Source organism: Trichomonas vaginalis, chromosome VI, assembly GCF_026262505.1.
Source record: "Trichomonas vaginalis G3 chromosome VI, whole genome shotgun sequence".
Lineage (NCBI taxonomy): Eukaryota > Parabasalia > Trichomonadida > Trichomonadidae > Trichomonas > Trichomonas vaginalis.
The window spans coordinates 3,986,910-4,004,026 of NC_067208.1; the positions used below are offsets into that span (position 1 = coordinate 3,986,910).

The 17,117-nt window shown below is 33.7% G+C and overlaps 14 protein-coding genes and 2 pseudogenes across 16 annotated transcripts, besides 4 other annotated features; 11 read left to right on the forward strand and 5 right to left on the reverse strand.

Annotated features, from left to right (window-relative positions):
- Positions 1-2,783: part of a mobile genetic element that runs on past the window's edge.
- On the forward strand, positions 850-1,075 carry TVAGG3_0801760 (uncharacterized protein; the record flags this gene model as incomplete). The annotated part of the gene is made up of 1 exon (XM_051247369.1): positions 850-1,075. A coding segment is annotated over one exon (226 nt), but the record flags the coding sequence as incomplete, so codon positions are not given.
- Positions 1,259-1,296: a mobile genetic element.
- Positions 1,983-2,019: a mobile genetic element.
- Positions 2,319-2,774, reverse strand: TVAGG3_0801790 (uncharacterized protein; the record flags this gene model as incomplete). Its single annotated transcript, XM_051247370.1, has 1 exon — positions 2,319-2,774. One exon carries the CDS (start codon positions 2,772-2,774, stop codon positions 2,319-2,321), a length of 456 nt encoding a protein of 151 aa, XP_051082845.1.
- Positions 2,784-2,791: 8 nt separating the features above from the next.
- Positions 2,792-17,117: part of a mobile genetic element that runs on past the window's edge.
- Positions 3,521-4,048, reverse strand: TVAGG3_0801810 (protein of unknown function, DUF4107 family; the record flags this gene model as incomplete). The annotated part of the gene is made up of 1 exon (XM_051247371.1): positions 3,521-4,048. One exon carries the CDS (start codon positions 4,046-4,048, stop codon positions 3,521-3,523), a length of 528 nt encoding a protein of 175 aa, XP_051082846.1.
- On the reverse strand, positions 4,274-4,593 carry TVAGG3_0801820 (annotated as a pseudogene). The gene has a single exon. A coding segment is annotated over exon 1 (320 nt).
- Positions 5,204-6,058, forward strand: TVAGG3_0801830 (protein of unknown function, DUF4106 family; the record flags this gene model as incomplete). Its single annotated transcript, XM_051247372.1, has 1 exon — positions 5,204-6,058. The coding sequence occupies one exon, from the start codon at positions 5,204-5,206 to the stop codon at positions 6,056-6,058; it is 855 nt and encodes a 284-aa protein (XP_051082847.1).
- On the forward strand, positions 6,482-7,096 carry TVAGG3_0801840 (uncharacterized protein; the record flags this gene model as incomplete). The annotated part of the gene is made up of 1 exon (XM_051247373.1): positions 6,482-7,096. One exon carries the CDS (start codon positions 6,482-6,484, stop codon positions 7,094-7,096), a length of 615 nt encoding a protein of 204 aa, XP_051082848.1.
- On the reverse strand, positions 7,359-8,123 carry TVAGG3_0801850 (uncharacterized protein; the record flags this gene model as incomplete). Its single annotated transcript, XM_051247374.1, has 1 exon — positions 7,359-8,123. The coding sequence occupies one exon, from the start codon at positions 8,121-8,123 to the stop codon at positions 7,359-7,361; it is 765 nt and encodes a 254-aa protein (XP_051082849.1).
- Positions 8,141-8,811, forward strand: TVAGG3_0801860 (organellar and viral DNA polymerase type B; the record flags this gene model as incomplete). The annotated part of the gene is made up of 1 exon (XM_051247375.1): positions 8,141-8,811. A coding segment is annotated over one exon (671 nt), but the record flags the coding sequence as incomplete, so codon positions are not given.
- TVAGG3_0801870 lies at positions 8,846-10,766 on the forward strand (annotated as a pseudogene). The gene has a single exon. A coding segment is annotated over exon 1 (1,921 nt).
- TVAGG3_0801880 (integrase core domain containing protein family) lies at positions 10,786-11,408 on the forward strand (the record flags this gene model as incomplete). The annotated part of the gene is made up of 1 exon (XM_051247376.1): positions 10,786-11,408. A coding segment is annotated over one exon (623 nt), but the record flags the coding sequence as incomplete, so codon positions are not given.
- Positions 12,098-12,763, forward strand: TVAGG3_0801890 (uncharacterized protein; the record flags this gene model as incomplete). The annotated part of the gene is made up of 1 exon (XM_051247377.1): positions 12,098-12,763. One exon carries the CDS (start codon positions 12,098-12,100, stop codon positions 12,761-12,763), a length of 666 nt encoding a protein of 221 aa, XP_051082852.1.
- TVAGG3_0801900 (KilA, N-terminal/APSES-type HTH, DNA-binding family) lies at positions 13,702-14,059 on the forward strand (the record flags this gene model as incomplete). Its single annotated transcript, XM_051247378.1, has 1 exon — positions 13,702-14,059. A coding segment is annotated over one exon (358 nt), but the record flags the coding sequence as incomplete, so codon positions are not given.
- On the forward strand, positions 14,239-14,529 carry TVAGG3_0801910 (uncharacterized protein; the record flags this gene model as incomplete). The annotated part of the gene is made up of 1 exon (XM_051247379.1): positions 14,239-14,529. One exon carries the CDS (start codon positions 14,239-14,241, stop codon positions 14,527-14,529), a length of 291 nt encoding a protein of 96 aa, XP_051082854.1.
- Positions 15,068-15,293, reverse strand: TVAGG3_0801920 (uncharacterized protein; the record flags this gene model as incomplete). Its single annotated transcript, XM_051247380.1, has 1 exon — positions 15,068-15,293. A coding segment is annotated over one exon (226 nt), but the record flags the coding sequence as incomplete, so codon positions are not given.
- TVAGG3_0801930 (organellar and viral DNA polymerase type B) lies at positions 15,384-15,851 on the forward strand (the record flags this gene model as incomplete). Its single annotated transcript, XM_051247381.1, has 1 exon — positions 15,384-15,851. A coding segment is annotated over one exon (468 nt), but the record flags the coding sequence as incomplete, so codon positions are not given.
- TVAGG3_0801940 (organellar and viral DNA polymerase type B) lies at positions 16,125-17,115 on the forward strand (the record flags this gene model as incomplete). The annotated part of the gene is made up of 1 exon (XM_051247382.1): positions 16,125-17,115. A coding segment is annotated over one exon (991 nt), but the record flags the coding sequence as incomplete, so codon positions are not given.

Sequence of the window (17,117 nt, forward strand, 5' to 3'; positions counted from 1 at the left end):
ATTCTTTATGTTTGTCAAGAAGAAGTCATAGTGCATTTCAACAATACCTGCAGCATTTGCTTCTATCTCTGATATAAAGTTCTCCTTCAAGAGTTGATGTAGTAATGTTCCAATATTATTGAGGTTTAACGTAGAACATTCATACTTTCCACCAAGTTTATAACATACCATCCATCTTTGTTGGGAGTTTATTTTAATCTTCTCTAAGAGTCTCATGAAAACCTTACCGAAATGTTTGTGTAAGTAGTCTCTGTTTGGTTCATCTAAAAGCTTCGATGTTAAAGTCAATGAGTCTATTGCCTGTCTTATTCTTTCCTATTCTCTTCATCTTTCTTTAACCATCTCTCACCTTCTTTTGGTTTGTCGTCATGGAACGAATGACATCGTTAGCTTTGCGAACTGTTCTATAGCGCTCTTAAACGTCTCTCTTCTCTGTTGTTTTCAGTGTGTCGTCTCTTCTTCTTGTTTCACCAACGTTTGCATTTGTTTGTCAAACATTTCTTTCTTACTTCATGAGGTGAACGTCTATGATATAAGTCAATAGCAACGTCATTTAAAGGTGCTTTGCATGGACTTCGTCCTCGCCGCGTTTGCGGCTTTATGAACTCATGAATTCTATCATAACTTATTGCACACCATTATAGTCATTGAGGATGTCAGCGAGTGCTTTTTTGTTTGTTGCGTAATGCTTTGCAACATCTATATTAGCTTCTGTAAGAAGTTGTTTTATTTCCGAGTGTTCTAACTTAGACAACTTCCGATACATCTTTAGTAGGAAATAAAAAAATATTTTTTTGAAATTAGATTTTTTTAAGTTATTTTTCAAAATAATTTAATATTTTTATTTTAATGAAACACATGCAAGATTGCAAGTTCTTTTCATACAATGCTCTCGCTACTGCCATCAAGAATGAGTTCAATAATGCTTCAAATGTTAATGTTATCTTTAACAAGAAGTTTGTGAAAGAATCTAAGTTTGGTCAGTATGTCAGACCATTAGCTATCGTCATTGACCGCAAACGTTATACTTCACAAGAGTTAGCAGTAGTTTTGAAACAAAAGAGTTTCTTCGTGAATGTCAAAGATACTCATTATACTGTCATAAAGAACTCTAACATTGACTTCTTCAGTATTGCTTTAAATCTTTCCGAACAGAAAGAATATAAGAAGGGTGAAACAAATGTGAAATATTATCCTTCATCTCTGAAGACAATAACGAACAAAGATGTTATACAGAAATTCTTACCAAAGGTTGAAGTGTTGTAAACAGAAATTCATCAAAAGTGACACCTCAGAAAAGCTAAAATATTGAATTTTTGGAACTTTTGATAGAGCACGTTTTTAAATATTAATTAAAGTAAATGTATATTTTGTAAAGATTCTTTTTAATAAAAAAATAAAATTTTGAAGAAGAACACAAAATCTTCTGAAAAATAATATCACATAAACTCATATTATTTTCTAATATATAACTATTTTATATAAAAATCAAATTCAATGATCTTAAAAGCGAAGGATAAACCTCAAAATTTACGAATATAATGAGTGGGAATATAATGCTTATCTATCATAAAACCATATGAAATATCAATTTTTGCTTTACGCCTATTCCCACTCAGTCCATTTGAATATGAAAAATAAAATTGACTTTGATTAAATGTGTTTATTTAATCAAAAATTAATATTTCATATGGTTTTATGATAGATAAGCATTATATTCCCACTCATTATATTCGTAAATTTTGAGGTTTATCCTTCGCTTTTAAGATCATTGAATTTGATTTTTATATAAAATAGTTATATATTAGAAAATAATATGAGTTTATGTGATATTATTTTTCAGAAGATTTCATTCTATATGCCTATGAAAAGTACTCTCAAAACTAACTTTTTCCTAATTATAATTAAATCTAGAATATTGTATTATGCTTAGTATTATTTCATTTTTCTCATTCAATTTAGAATTTACAAATGTCAAAAAATTGAGAGCTGTCACTTTTGATGAATTTCTGTTTATTACAGAAGAAGCTTCTATTGACATTGACGAAGAAAGTGAAATGGTTGAAGAAATTGACCCTGACGTCATTTAAGCAAAAATATATTTTTGGTTAGTCTTCATATGGATATTTTACAACAATTCCCCAATGTATAAACTTTTCATACGCTTTTTCATAAGCTTTATATGTCTTCAGAAATTTTGCATAATCTTTTACATGTTGTTCGTTCTCTTCTTCTGTCATGAGTTCCGAATATTCTAAATTCATGTTCTTTCATATGAGATAAAATTTTATAAAAAAATAAAATTAGCTTAGATTTTTTTATTCTTCCTCTTTGAAGTTATCGAAATATTCTGTTATTTTTTCCTTCAGTAATGTTAAGTCTTCTTTGAATGTAAGTATTGTGCAACCTTTGATGTCATAGTGTGTTTGAGGAAGAGTATTTTTGACAATTTCCTTTATTTGCTCATTCGGTGTCATTGAAATCGTTAAGTTTTCACGATAGAACCAGTTTCTATCAGATTTATATATCTTAGCTAAGTCATAAAAGCTCTTGTTGTTTCTTCTCACTAAATGCAACATAACCATATCTTTATCTTCTTCATTTTCCATCTCTTCAGTATATATCATATACTTATAACTCTTTTCCTTTCCTTTTGGTACCGAACGCGGTATTCTTTTCTGTATGCTTTTGTCTTTGGATTCAATGACTTCATCTTTTGCTTGAAGTTTCATTTCCATATCTTCACGTTCTGCTTTATATAGTTCATCTAACATCATGAAAATATAACAAGAGTTAGTATCCCTATCTTGGGTACGGCGGCACTGCGTTCCACCTTACCCAAGATAACGGTTTGACACTTTACAAAACCACTGACGTATATTTTACAACACAAACGACAACACTAACTTAACCTTAAATATTTACAAAGCCGCCAACCACTTCACCTCACTAACATTTTCGCTAACGACTTCACTAATGAAAAAATAAAAGTTCTCACTAACGTTCCCACTAATGTTCTCATTTACAAAAGTATTGCAGCGCTTCCCATTGCTGTGCTTCACACAATAGTTCATATTCTTCAGTATCGCTGCTGTCACTCCAATCGTCAGAGTCAAAATCACTGTCAAAATAAATGTATGTAAGTTTTGACAAAGCTAATGAAACACGCTTACCGTTTGTATCTATTGCTTTTATATCTCTCCCATTATGTTTGTTGTCGTAAACGCTCAAACTAACTTTACCCTTTCTCCCTCGTATCTGATAGAATGTATTTTCACGAGGAACGAAGAACAAATTCTTGAACTCATGACCGTTGTAGTTTGTTATCTCAATAGTTTTCGTCATTTATATAAAAATAAACTTAAAAATAAACTTAAAAATAAATGATATCACCACCCTCACGCGTATGAAAACATAGCACAAAAATAAATTTAGGTGAAGTGGTGAAATCTCACCTCTTTTTTCACATGTTTTTTCACCCTAGCCGCAAAGCGGCTCTGACCCTTTGGGTCTGTTGAATTCATTGCTTTATAACTCTCTTCCTTGGTTTCTTTTTAGTTGCTTTCTTCACGTCTGTCTCCAACTTGACTGTCTTTCTTCTTCGGCCGTAATGATACCAGTTACTTCCACCAGTCAATGGGTCAAATGGTCTTTCGTAAGGGTTTCCATACATTCCATAGGGACCATACGGAAGAACTACTGGTGGAGAAGAAACATTTTCTTTAGTTCCATCGAATCTATTTAAATGCATTGTTTCACCTTTCATCTGGTCATTAAAGTCTTTTGCGTGTTTTGCAAACTCATCGTCCTTTCCTAAAGCATTTTCTGACTCAGTCGCAACCAAATTGGATGCTTTATTTATGAGCCCCATTTTATGTAATCTTAACTTCTTTGCAACCCAGCCTCCAATCTTTCCTTTATTTGCATCTAATGTCTTTGAAACCCTTCCTCCACTCATTTTATTTACTGCGTCATAAGCTCCAAGTGCTTTTGCTCCAAATGCTAATGCTTTTGTTCCCATTGCGCCTAAAGCTGCCCAAGCTACCATTTACCCCATATTAAAATCATCTCTCTTCAATATTATCTCATAAAAGTTCTCGTTACTGGAGAAAGTCAATGAAACATAAGCGTTCTCACGGGCTTCGCCCTCACCGCTTTGCGGTCTATCTAACTTATTTCTTATATCATCTATACGCTTCAAAATGTCTGAACAATTGCTAACATCTTCTACAACAGTTATTTCATCATGAATGACCTTCAAGAACAAGCTCATTTAATATGCTATTAAAATCATCTCAATAATGAGTCCATCCTTTCCGTCTTTGGTAGCACAACATCTTTCATTGAAGAAGGTTCGACAAGTCTTATGTTAAACTTACTGACAAAGTTTGTTATACTATAATGCTTCGGCGGCGAATACATGTAGTTTGAAAGACATAATATAGATTCTTCAGCAAATTCACTTATACTGGATTTTATAACAATGTTCTCACGAGACCAAATACCACCAATTGACAATCTTGTAAGCAATCCTGCTGAACCTTCTACTGTAAACGTCGATGGTAACATTCCACGAAGGTCATCTATTGACATCGTTGAGTCACTGTATTTAAATATTTTCTTAAAGCAATCGTCATTATCTAACCATGCAATAGCTTTGAAGTTTTCATTCGAATATACATCTGCTTCATTAAATGTAAAACCTGACTTCTTTGCAGAGACGACTTTAAAATCTATTGAGTTTGTTTCAAAATTATATGCTATGGTAACTTCTGAAGGTAATGGATGTCCTTCCGCAGTAGGTTGTTCTCTCACTACCGTTTGAAGCTTTGTGTTAAAAACTTTCATGTCATCTCCTGTGTCTAGGTTCACATACACAGCAACAGGAAAACTATCTTGCTTCTTTGTTTCATCATTATACCTCAAAACATTAAAGTTCTTCAATAATATTGTTCTTCCTGCTGGAATACTTCTAACTTGTCTTATTTCAATAGCTTTCTCACCTCCTACATACTCTACCCAGTGTCTTGGATATTCATAAGTATACTGACTTTCTTGAATTTTGGTTGGTTTCATCATAACATGTTCATAGTATATCTTTATACTCTTGTCAGTTAGACTCGGTGCTATGTTCTGAATATTTCTGACTTGCATTTTTAATGGAGATAAAATGAAGCATTTAATACATGACGTAGATGAAGACATGAATGAAAGCAGTGAAAAGCTCAACAGTTCTCTCATTCTTCCTTTCAGTAAGGACTATGAGTTCTGTTCAAATGGTGTTTATTTCTATTGTGGAAAGATGGGTTCAGGTAAGACATTTAACCTCATTCGTCATATACTCATAACAGAACGTTTAGGAAACGACTCTTACTATGACCAAATCATTATATCAGCAACTTCAGACTCTATGGATTCAACAGCGAAAACATTTATGTCAAAAGTTCAAGCCTCTGTCGTTAAAGTTCCAGACAGTGAACTCATTGAATTTCTTCAACGTTACATTCGACGTAAGAGAAAATATTATGCCATCGTTGAATTTATACAGTCAGGAATGCAAAAGACTTCTGAGGAGATGGAAAGAATTATTGACAAACACCACTTACGTCAATACTCAGGAGTTTACGATATGAAACGACTTACAAACTACATTCTGTCAAAACTTTCAAAATACCCCTTCAAAAAATATCCTTCAAACACTTTATTAGTTTGTGACGACTTCGCCGGAAAAGGTTTAGTGTCAAAGCCTGACTCACCATTAGCTAACATCATTACTAAAGTCAGACATTACCATTTAACTGTAGCAATACTTATGCAAACATGGAGGTTTTTAGCTTTAAACATAAAGCGTCTCATAACTGACTTCGTTATCTTTCAAGGTTTCTCACGTTATGATATTGAACTCATTTGGAAACAGTCAGGTATAACATTACCTTTTGAAGAAATTTGGGAAGCATATAAGTCTCTCATCTCTCCTCGTTCATACCTTGAGATTCATATCATGACTAATACCATTAAAGTCAAAAATATTCCATGGGAACGACCAACATTGTTTTAAAGTTTAACCTTCAATTGACTGATGGTAAACAAATTCCATGCATCTCTGTCGCCATTTCTGTTAATATTTTTGCTGTCATTCATATCATCCACTTCCCCATCCGTTAGCTTTTGAGGATATGCGTTAGAATAGCTGTTCTTAAATGAAGGCTTTTCACCTTTGAGAGCATAAACTCTATAACTTTCTGCATACTTTATGTTTGAACCTCCTGAGCCATCATTGACATAAATTTTTATAGGCTTCCACCCTTTGTTCATATTCCTGCTTCTTCCCTTTGCTCTTTTGTTCAGTAGTTCTACATCTTTATACACAGCACCTGTCTCAGTGAATTCAACAATATTTTCATTCGTTAGCTTTACATTCAAACCCTTGTCGAGTATATTGTTCATTTCATACATATAAAAGGTTTTTATTCTATATGAAATGAGAAGCAAATCCATCTTAGCTGGTGCCGTTAATGTTCCAATTGAACCAACATCAAATGTTGACTCACGAACGACAAACAATATTGTCATAAAGAACTATAGTTCGGTGTGTTTGAAAGAAAAAGAACCAGATCTTAAGTCGGTGAATTTAAACACAGCTTCAAACACTAACGCTACATCAGATGTTAAGTTAGAGTATCCACCACTGGACCAAGTTCTTTCAAGAGAAGCCAACGACAACCCTTACACAAATGTTCAAACAAATCCTTCAGATAACGTAGACCATTACCTTCTTCAGTTATACCAAACAATTTTACTCAAAGACGATAAGAAGCTTTTGACAAATCTTATAAGTAAGAACCAAATAATTCTAACAAAGGAGGACCTTGAAAATGTTATCTCACGAATAACAGGGAAACAATGTGTCATTGACTATCTCGACCCTGAAATCGAATGCTGTGGTCAAACTCCACTATTCATGAAAATAGGTAACATCCGCATCATTGAAACACCAGGAACTACAGGAGTTGAGTTTAAGTATAAATATTCGAACGAGTATACAAAACTATCTACTGACTATAAGCTTTGTTTGAAATATGTTTTAGTAAATTAAAGCAGTCAGGAGGGCTCTTTGAGCCCATCTTGGCGCTTTGCGCCGTCAGTCAAAAAATTTCAAGTTAGCAATTTGTAATATCTATCCAAAACTTCTTCAACAGTATCGAACTCATCTTCATAATGCAAACCTAATCTTATTGACTTGGTGCAGTTTTCACTAACACAATATTTTTCTGTTCTCTTGACTGACCTAACTAACTCATTTGTTTCATCAAACAGCAACAACCAAAGTTCATGACCTAATACATAACATTCATACTTTATATTTTTAGCTCTGAGTTCTCTTGTAAGCTCTTGCATTTAATATTTTCTAAAAAGTCAACTTCAACAGTCATTCGCACTGGTGCCTTCAGTTCTACAGGCTCTCCTTGAAAGTCAACAAGTCTGAATTGCATGTCTTTCAAATTATGAGGACTAATGCGAACCCATTTACCTAAATGAGTTGCTATGACAGGAACGTTTGGAATGAACATTGAATTGACTGCATAACAGAAAGACTTATATTCTACTGAACCTTTACTATTAACTCCTGAAATACCTGTGACATTAGCTATTTTTGACTCAATGTACAAACAATTACCATAACATACGTATGGAACAGATTTCATCTCAATCGTTTTGTCAACACTTTTCAAAGGAAATGTCATATGGTATGCACCCAAAAGAAGTTGTACTCTATGACTCATTCTTGGTATCTTAAACTCTTTCTCGCTGCTGAACTTCAATGTTCCCTCAGAAGAGAGTTCGACATCTATGTTGTCAATAGTTTCTTCATTTATGAGAGTATCTATGACTCCAGCAATTTTATCTATTCTATACCCAGCTCTATTAGGAAATGTTATAACACTTCTTTTGTCATCTATTTCAATCTCTATGAAATCTGTTTCATCTGTTATGACAAAAGTTGCGATAGTATTGAAGTCAACAACTCTGAAAGCAAGCGCTTCATTCTGAAGACCTAAGTTTGTTTGTAGCTTTACTGTCCCGTATTCGTTTGGGTCTGTACTTTGCAAATAGAACAACATTTTATTCTCATTAAAATATGACTATTGCTGCATATGCGTATGAAACAAATGAAGCAAGAAGAGCACATGAACTAGTAAACGAAAACTCAACTTTAACCATTGAAGGCAATGATTTAGTCATTGACGATGGAAAAACTAAAAAAGTCATTGATTTCGATACTTTTAACACTTATGACCCATTCATTACAACAAGCAAGGTTCCCATCATAAATGATGGAACGGTGCAATATATAAATTCTACAGTAGATGCCTCATTAGTGAAAGTATTAAATGTTCTCATTGAATTGTTAAAGAGCTTTCGATTTGACGACAACATTAAATGCCTAAAGAATTTAGTCATGAATGAGAAACAAATTCTCGGCGTTGCTGGTAGCAGTAATGATGTACACCTTATGACATTAGAATATTATAACGAACATAAAGATGAACTGAAAGGAGAGAAGGGTGACACCGGACCTCAAGGACCACAAGGAATACAAGGAATACAAGGACCTCAAGGCGAAAACGGTTTGGATGGTGAAGATGGAAAGGATGGAAAAACTGCTAAATCATGGATATGGAACCTTATAAATACTGGTTTAACAGCTGCTTCATATGGAGTTCTTCAATACCAAATCGGAAAGATATGGGCAGTACTTGGTGAAGAAGTTTTAGATGACGTTAAAAATGCTTTGAACTTCATTTCAAATGGTTCGGATACTATTAAAACTTTATCTGGTTGGATGCAAGAAACAAGGAGTCAAATAGATACTGTAAGACGTATAGCAAACAATGCACGTACGGATTGGATACTTTACGAGAAGCACAAAATACACTAAAGGAAGCAAATGATATTCTTGGCTCAGTATCAGACATGCATGAAGATTGGCTTAAAGGTATTGACAAATCTTTAAAAAATCACAGTCAGTCTATTGCTGACTACAAGAAAAGTATAGATTTTTTACATAGTGCTATGGACGTACATGATGGAAGCATAAGGAACTTACTTAATGCTAACAATAACTTACCAGGAACTATTAAAGCATTTATAAAGTCCTTTGTAAAACCTGGTGCTCTAACATTTAGGTCTTTGAGAGCAAGAGCATTGAAGTCAAGAGATGCAGAGAAACTCCAACAGAAACTCCAGAAGAACCACCAAAACCAACAGCTAATGAAATATTGTTCGAATATTTTCCAAGGTACTCTGTTCTCATTGCATACATTCAAGAAATACTTAAGAAAGCAGACTTGACTTTAGGAGATGATGAAAGTTCTGTATATCTTTCGTTCCAGTTTCAAATAGCAGAACTTTTGAGACAGATATGCTTAATGTATGACAACATCTCTGATTTCACAAGATATGATGACGACCATGACCCCGAACACGGTGAAGAAGAAGTTTTACAAACATCAATTAAGACAGGAAAGGTTTTAACTCAAAGTCTCATTATTGACACCAAAGATGGCGAAGTGGACGTTCTTCAAGAGCTGAAGAAAAATACTTCTTCGGGAGGTGGTGGTAGGCATGAACTTGAAATAAATGAGATAGAAGAGAAATTAGCCGAAAAAGCAGATAAAAACCATGTTCATTATATAAGTTCAGACGAACAGATTATAACGGACTACCATGGATATTTAACACAGGATGAACAAATAAGCACTGAAGATGTTAATGAAAGAAGATATAAATTCATTCGTGCTAAAGGTTATGACATAAGCTGTACTGTACAGTATGACACAGGTAAAGCACAAGAAGCATTTGGTTATAACGATGAAATTTATGCCTCATACTTCTTTGTTAACGGTGTATTAGTTGAACCAAGATTTACATTGAGAGTTAAGGCAAAAATAACTTTTGAAGATGCTATTAAAAGTAAAGCTGACAAAGATGAACTTGACGCAACGAACAAAGTTTTGAAATCTCATAAACACAATATCTCCGATATAAATGAACTTCAAGCTACATTAAATAATAAAGCAGACAAAAACCATACACATGAATCCTTCACTACTGTTAGAGCAGACGACATAATATTGAACTTTGACCTTGGTTCAAGTGCACCATTAGAAAATCCAAGTACAAGCGTAAAAGATACTCTTAACAATTTAGATAACAGTTGCAGGAATATCGAAGATCATGCCAGAAACTTTGAAGCATATGAACTACCAACAATGTTAGATAAGAAAGCAGACAAAACAGAGCTTCAAACATTAAAGACTGAAATACTTCAAACATTATATCCTGTTGGTTCTATTTATACGTCAATGAACTCAACAAATCCAGCAAGTGTTTTAGGTTTTGGTACGTGGAAGCAGATTGTAGACAAATTCTTATACTGTGCTAGATATTCAAAGCAAACAGGAGGTTCGAAGAAAATTAAAGAAGCAAACCTTCCACCACACACTCATACAGGAACTACAAACACAACAGGTAATCATTCACATTCAATAACAAAAAGAGGTTATACAAATCTTGCAGCGGGTTCGGATAGACAGGGAATGAATAGAAATGATATTTCAACTGACCCAGTAGATTCAAACGCAGGTATTTTCTGTGGAACCACAAGAAATCATTCACACACTTTCACAACAAATCCAACGGGTTCGGGTGCAGATTACATGCCACCATTTGTGACTGTATTCGCATGGTTCAGAGCTGCTTAAAATCTTTAACTTTACATAAATGAGCTTGAAAGAAGTATTCGAACAACATCCATGGAGGTCATTTAAGAAGTTCAATGAAGCAGCAAAAAGTTGGGGATTTACTAACAGAGCTGAAGTTAAAAAGTTCTTTGACAAAAATGTTGTACATCAAACAAAAATAAACCCTTACGACTACTTTTTACCAATTTACTCCAACACTCCTGACGCATACCAATTTGACACTCTCATTCAAAGCAGAAAAGGAGGACATAAACCATTCCTCATCTTCATTAATGTTAACACTCGCAAAGCTTTTGCGTATATAATGATGAATAAAGGAACTCGTGAAGTGTTAAGAGTTTTACAAAAGTTTGTAGCAGAACATAGCCCAAGTACTTTAACATCAGACCAAGACAGTGCATACCTCAGCAATGAAATCACAGACTTTCTCATTAAGCATAACATAACTCACTACACTACTGAAGACCATAACCATAACATACTCGGCATCATAAACCGCTTCATAAGGACTCTCAGAGATTTAAACCAAGAGCGAGACTTTACCGAAGAAACAATGAAACACTTTCTCGAAGTATATAATTCCTCAACACATTCTACAACAGGACATACACCAAATTCAATGACACAACAACAAGAAGAAAAGTATATACAAAAGAAACGAAGCCAAACACAAAATATCAGAAATTCAACACAATTTACCCTCATTCCTGGTACAAAAGTTCGTGTAGTTCTTGACGACAAACCGTTGACAAAGAAACGTTTAAGGTTAAGTCGAAATTATTATATCGTAGATTCAACGCAAGGTAATGGATATCTTATAAAAGCTGCTGACGACTCCATAGCATTTTACCCTCGTCATAAATTAGTCGAAAGTAGTAATGGCAAACTTGCTAAAACCATTGACGAAGCAAAGCGAGGAGTGGTTATTGAAATACTTGGCTATAACACAAACGATGACACTTATAAAGTAAGATATGAAGGAGGCGTTGAAGATGTTATACCATCTAAGAACTTGAGAGAGTCGAAGCCAACACATCTGGGACCATTAGAGCGGGAGTATTGGAAAGACAAAAATATGCCAGAAAGAATAAGAAAATTCTTCTAAACTTTTTCATTAGATGTAAATCAGACATGAACGAGAACAGTCATGATATCATTAATGGTACCATTTATTTACACCAAAAATAAAGTTTATGTTAGAATGTTAGATCTAACACGTTTTCTAACCACTTTTCTAACCTCATTTCTACCCTCATGAATTTCCTTAAGACAGAAAAAATAACGTTAGTTTTATTTTTTTCTAACTTTTTATCTTGTAGGTAAGAACAGAAATGTCAGTCGAAGCAAAAACATTCACTAACAAATCTAATGGCGAAACATTCACAAAAGGCACTTATAACGGTATTGAAGTCTTACGTAGAGACAAGGATGGTTATATAAATGCAACAAAGATGGCAAGAGAAGCAGGAAAGTTAAACCATTTAAACAGATTTCTCAATAGTGCTAAAATGCAGGAAATTCTTGAGTTTTGGTTGAAAGAATACGGTCGAGCCAAAAGTGGCTCGACCTCAAAACAAGCATTTTATGAGCTTACTAAGGGTGTTATAAATGAATTCAAAGGTATTTACATACATCCTGACTTCGTTCATTTTGTTGCTGAATGGTGCTCTGTAAAGTATGCATTTTATGTCAAAGATATTATGGACTCCATAGACAAGAAAGTTCATGAGAAGTTAGATGAAGAAGAACTCGAAGATACAGTAGAGAATGCAAAACATTTGTTTGAAGAAGAAGTTAGAAAAATGCATGAAAAACAATTAGAACATGAACGTGAGATATGTTATGGTTATAGAGATTCTCCATACGAACTAGACCAATGGGAACAAGAAGATTTAAAGAGAGAATTTAGAGAATATGAACTCGCTAAGATAGCATTAGAAGCTGCAGAAAAGAAGTTAAAAGTTTGGGGTCGTTTTGTACAAAAATATTGTGAGTAAATGAACTCATTATTTTTGCTGAATTCGTGAGATTCTGAGTAAAATGGCATATGGCATGTGTCAAACCGTTGAGTTTTCACAAAATTCCAAAAATAACGTTTACCATGTAAAACGGTTATAAATAATGAGGGTAGAATTCGTGGTAGAAATTAGGTTAGATATACCCATCTACCCTAAAAATTATTTTTGCTGAATTCAGCACAAAATTCTGAGTAAAATGACATATGGCACGTGTCAAACTGTTGAGTTTTCACAAATTTTAAAAATTGCTGCGGAAAGTTCGTCAAAAAAGTGAAGGTTCCCGACGGTTTCAAACCGCCATACTTTACATGAAGATAGTTTACAATGTCAACTAAATATCATGTACGATAGAAACAGTTATGTAAAGTTTACATTTTGTAAAGTTTTGTCTTGAATCAGGACAAGTCTTGTATTTTTTCAGAACAAGTCTTGTATTTTTTCAAGACAAATCTTGTCCTGATTCAGAACAAGACTTGCACTTTTTAGTCAGTTTTTCTTGTAAAGTTCTCAAATTTGAGAACAATTGTCCTGATTCAAGACAAGTCTTGCACTTTTTCAGGAAATCCTATCGTCCAACTTTACAAATGTCACTTTTCAACATGATTGCATTTTGGTCGGGGAACAACTTTCTCTCATTTTGTCACTTTTTCTATCGTCGTGTTTTGTCACTTTCCCCTCAGGGTGTGTGTCAGAAAATATCCAAAATCTTTATAGCCTCGTATCTCCTTCAATTCTTGACGGTTTGACATGTATGACACACCATTCAATTCAGAATTATGTGCTGAATCTTATGACCTTCATTTGTTCGTGACTTCTTTTCACATATGTAACCATGAATTTTTAACATTTCTTTAACACAGAAAAATAAAGTTAGTTTTATTTTTATTTATTTTTTTATTTTGTATGTAAGAACAGAAATGTCAACATTAGAGAACACAACAACTGCTATCGTTCATGAAGCCATAAATGAAGAATACGAATACATACAATATAACAAACAACTTCGCCTCATTCGTTCGGTCAAAGATGACATGTACCAAATGCAAAGTATAATGAATGCTCTTCGTTCTACAAAGCAAGCATATCATTGGTTTGAAAACCAACAGACAAAAGAACTTTTAGAAGAATTTCCTCATATGATTGCTTCCCTCGGAAAACCGGGGGAAGAGATTCCGTATGAAAATCGCAAGAATTTGGCTCCTGGTTTGAAAGGTTATTATGTTCATAGACTTTTAGTAAACGCTGTAGCAATGTGGGCTTCACCTCGTTATGCTTGTTATATTTTCATGATGTTAGATGAACTATATAAAGCAGAACGTGAAGATATGGAAAAGAAACTTCAAGCAAAAGATGAAGTCATTGAATCCAAAGACAAAAGCATACAGAAAAGAATACCGCGTTCGGTACCAAAAGGAAAGGAAAAGAGTTATAAGTATATGATATATACTGAAGAGATGGAAAATGAAGAAGATAAAGATATGGTTATGTTGCATTTAGTGAGAAGAAACAACAAGAGCTTTTATGACTTAGCTAAGATATATAAATCTGATAGAAACTGGTTCTATCGTGAAAACTTACCGATTTCAATGACACCGAATGCGCAAATAAAGGAAATTGTCAAAAATACTCTTCCTCAAACACACTATGACATCAAAGGTTGCACAATACTTACATTCAAAGAAGACTTAACATTACTGAAGGAAAAAATAACAGAATATTTCGATAACTTCAAAGAGGAAGAATAAAAAAATCTAAGCTAATTTTATTTTTTTTTATAAAATTTTATCTCATATGAAAGAACATGAATTTAGAATATTCGGAACTCATGACAGAAGAAGAGAACGAACAACATGTAAAAGATTATGCAAAATTTCTGAAGACATACAAAGCATTTAAACAATATCTAAATGCTTCTAAAGATTATGCAAAATTTCTGAAGGTATATAAAGCTTATGAAAAAGCGTATGAAAAGTTTATACATTGGGGAATTGTTGTAAAATATCCATATGAAGACTAACCAAAAATATATTTTTGCTTAAATGACGTCAGGGTCAATTTCTTCAACCATTTCACTTTCTTCGTCAATGTCAATAGAAGCTTCTTCAACCTTTGGTAAGAATTTCTGTATAACATCTTTGTTCGTTATTGTCTTCAGAGATGAAGGATAATATTTCACATTTGTTTCACCCTTCTTATATTCTTTCTGTTCGGAAAGATTTAAAGCAATACTGAAGAAGTCAATGTTAGAGTTCTTTATGACAGTATAATGAGTATCTTTGACATTCACGAAGAAACTCTTTTGTTTCAAAACTACTGCTAACTCTTGTGAAGTATAACGTTTGCGGTCAATGACGATAGCTAATGGTCTGACATACTGACCAAACTTAGATTCTTTCACAAACTTCTTGTTAAAGATAACATTAACATTTGAAGCATTATTGAACTCATTCTTGATGGCAGTAGCGAGAGCATTGTATGAAAAGAACTTGCAATCTTGCATGTGTTTCATTAAAATAAAAATATTAAATTATTTTGAAAAATAACTTAAAAAATCTAATCTAATTTTTTCAAAAAAATATTTTTTTATTTCCTACTAAAGATGTATCGGAAGTTGTCTAAGTTAGAACACTCGGAAATAAAACAACTTCTTACAGAAGCTAATATAGATGTTGCAAAGCATTACGCAACAAACAAAAAAGCACTCGCTGACATCCTCAATGACTATAATGGTGCAATAAGTTATGATAGAATTCATGAGTTCATAAAGCCGCAACGCGGCGAGGACGAAGTCCATGCAAGAGCATTTCCTTTAAATGACGTTGCTATTGACTTATATCATAGACGTTCAGTACCTCATGAAGTAAGAAGAGAAATGTTTGACATAACAAATGCAAACGTTGGTGAAACAAGAAGAAGAGACGACACACTGAAACAACAGAGAAGAGAGATGTTTAAGAGCGCTATAGAACAAGTTCGCAAAGCTAACGATGTCATTCGTTCCATTGACGACAAACCAAAAGAAGGTGAGAGATGGTTAAAGAAAGATGAAGAGAATAGGAAGAGAAATGTGAAGTCAGGCAATAGACTCATTGACTTTAACATCGAAGCTTTAGATGAACCAAACAGAGACTACTTACACAAACATTTCGGTAAGGTTTTCATGAGACTCTTAGAGAAGATTAAAATAAACTCCCAACAAAGATGGATGGTATGTTATAAACTTGGTGGAAAGTATGAATGTTCTACGTTAAACCTCAATAATATTGGAACATTACTACATCAGCTCTTGAAGGAGAACTTTATATCAGAGATAGAAGCAAATGCTGCAGGTATTGTTGAAATGCACTATGACTTCTTCTTGACAAACATAAAGAATCTTACTGAAATAAAGATGTATGATTTAACAGAATATGAAGGCTTAACGATGTCAGATGTAAAGAAAGGCAAACCAAAAAAGAGACCATATAGAGATGAAAGCACACTGACAAATGACCAGAAAGCCATTTTGGAAGCTCTTAAGCAAACAGGAAACCCAGCACTTATAGAAAGCTTTTGGAAAGATAATGGTGAAAAGAAGTTTTATAAGAAGAGAAGCGGTCAGTTCTGGAAGTATCTTTGCACATTACCTATAAATCTTGAACGCTACCAAATCTTCAATGAACTGAACAAAAGAACTGCAACACTTATGACAGAAGATAACTGCTTCGTTTATGCTTGCATTCAGGCTGGAGTAAATGAAGAAACTATTGACCACATGAGAGAAGTCATTCGTGTTAGAGACTTTCCTCAAAGTAAAGTACAAGAAATTTCTGACGCAACTGGTATAGCATTTAATGTTACCATTGGTTATTTCAATGACTCAAGACATAATGAAATAAAGAGATATATACCAAAAGAATGTGAAACTGTTCGAACTATTGACTTACTTCTTGTTGAAGACCACTACATGCTAAATGAAAGACTTCCAATGACAACATATTTCATTCGCAACTATATAGAAATCTTGAAGGAGTGTGGTGGAATGAACATTGAGAAACAGATGAAGATTTATACAAAGAGAGAAGATAAATATGTAGTTCGCATGGATAGAACTACACCGCTATGGGATGTTATGAAAACATTGTGGGAGTGCAAATATTTCGAACCTATTTCTTATGGAGAACTTTTCACATATACGACTGACTTATATAAACAGAACCTTGCACCATTTAAAGATTTGACATATGCTCCAAAGTATTGTGTACAACTGAAGAAGAAAGCAGAGTCAAAAGAAGTAAATAAAGCTAAATGTAAGTTCATTCCTGAGCATGTTTTCTTTGCTGACTTTGAGTGT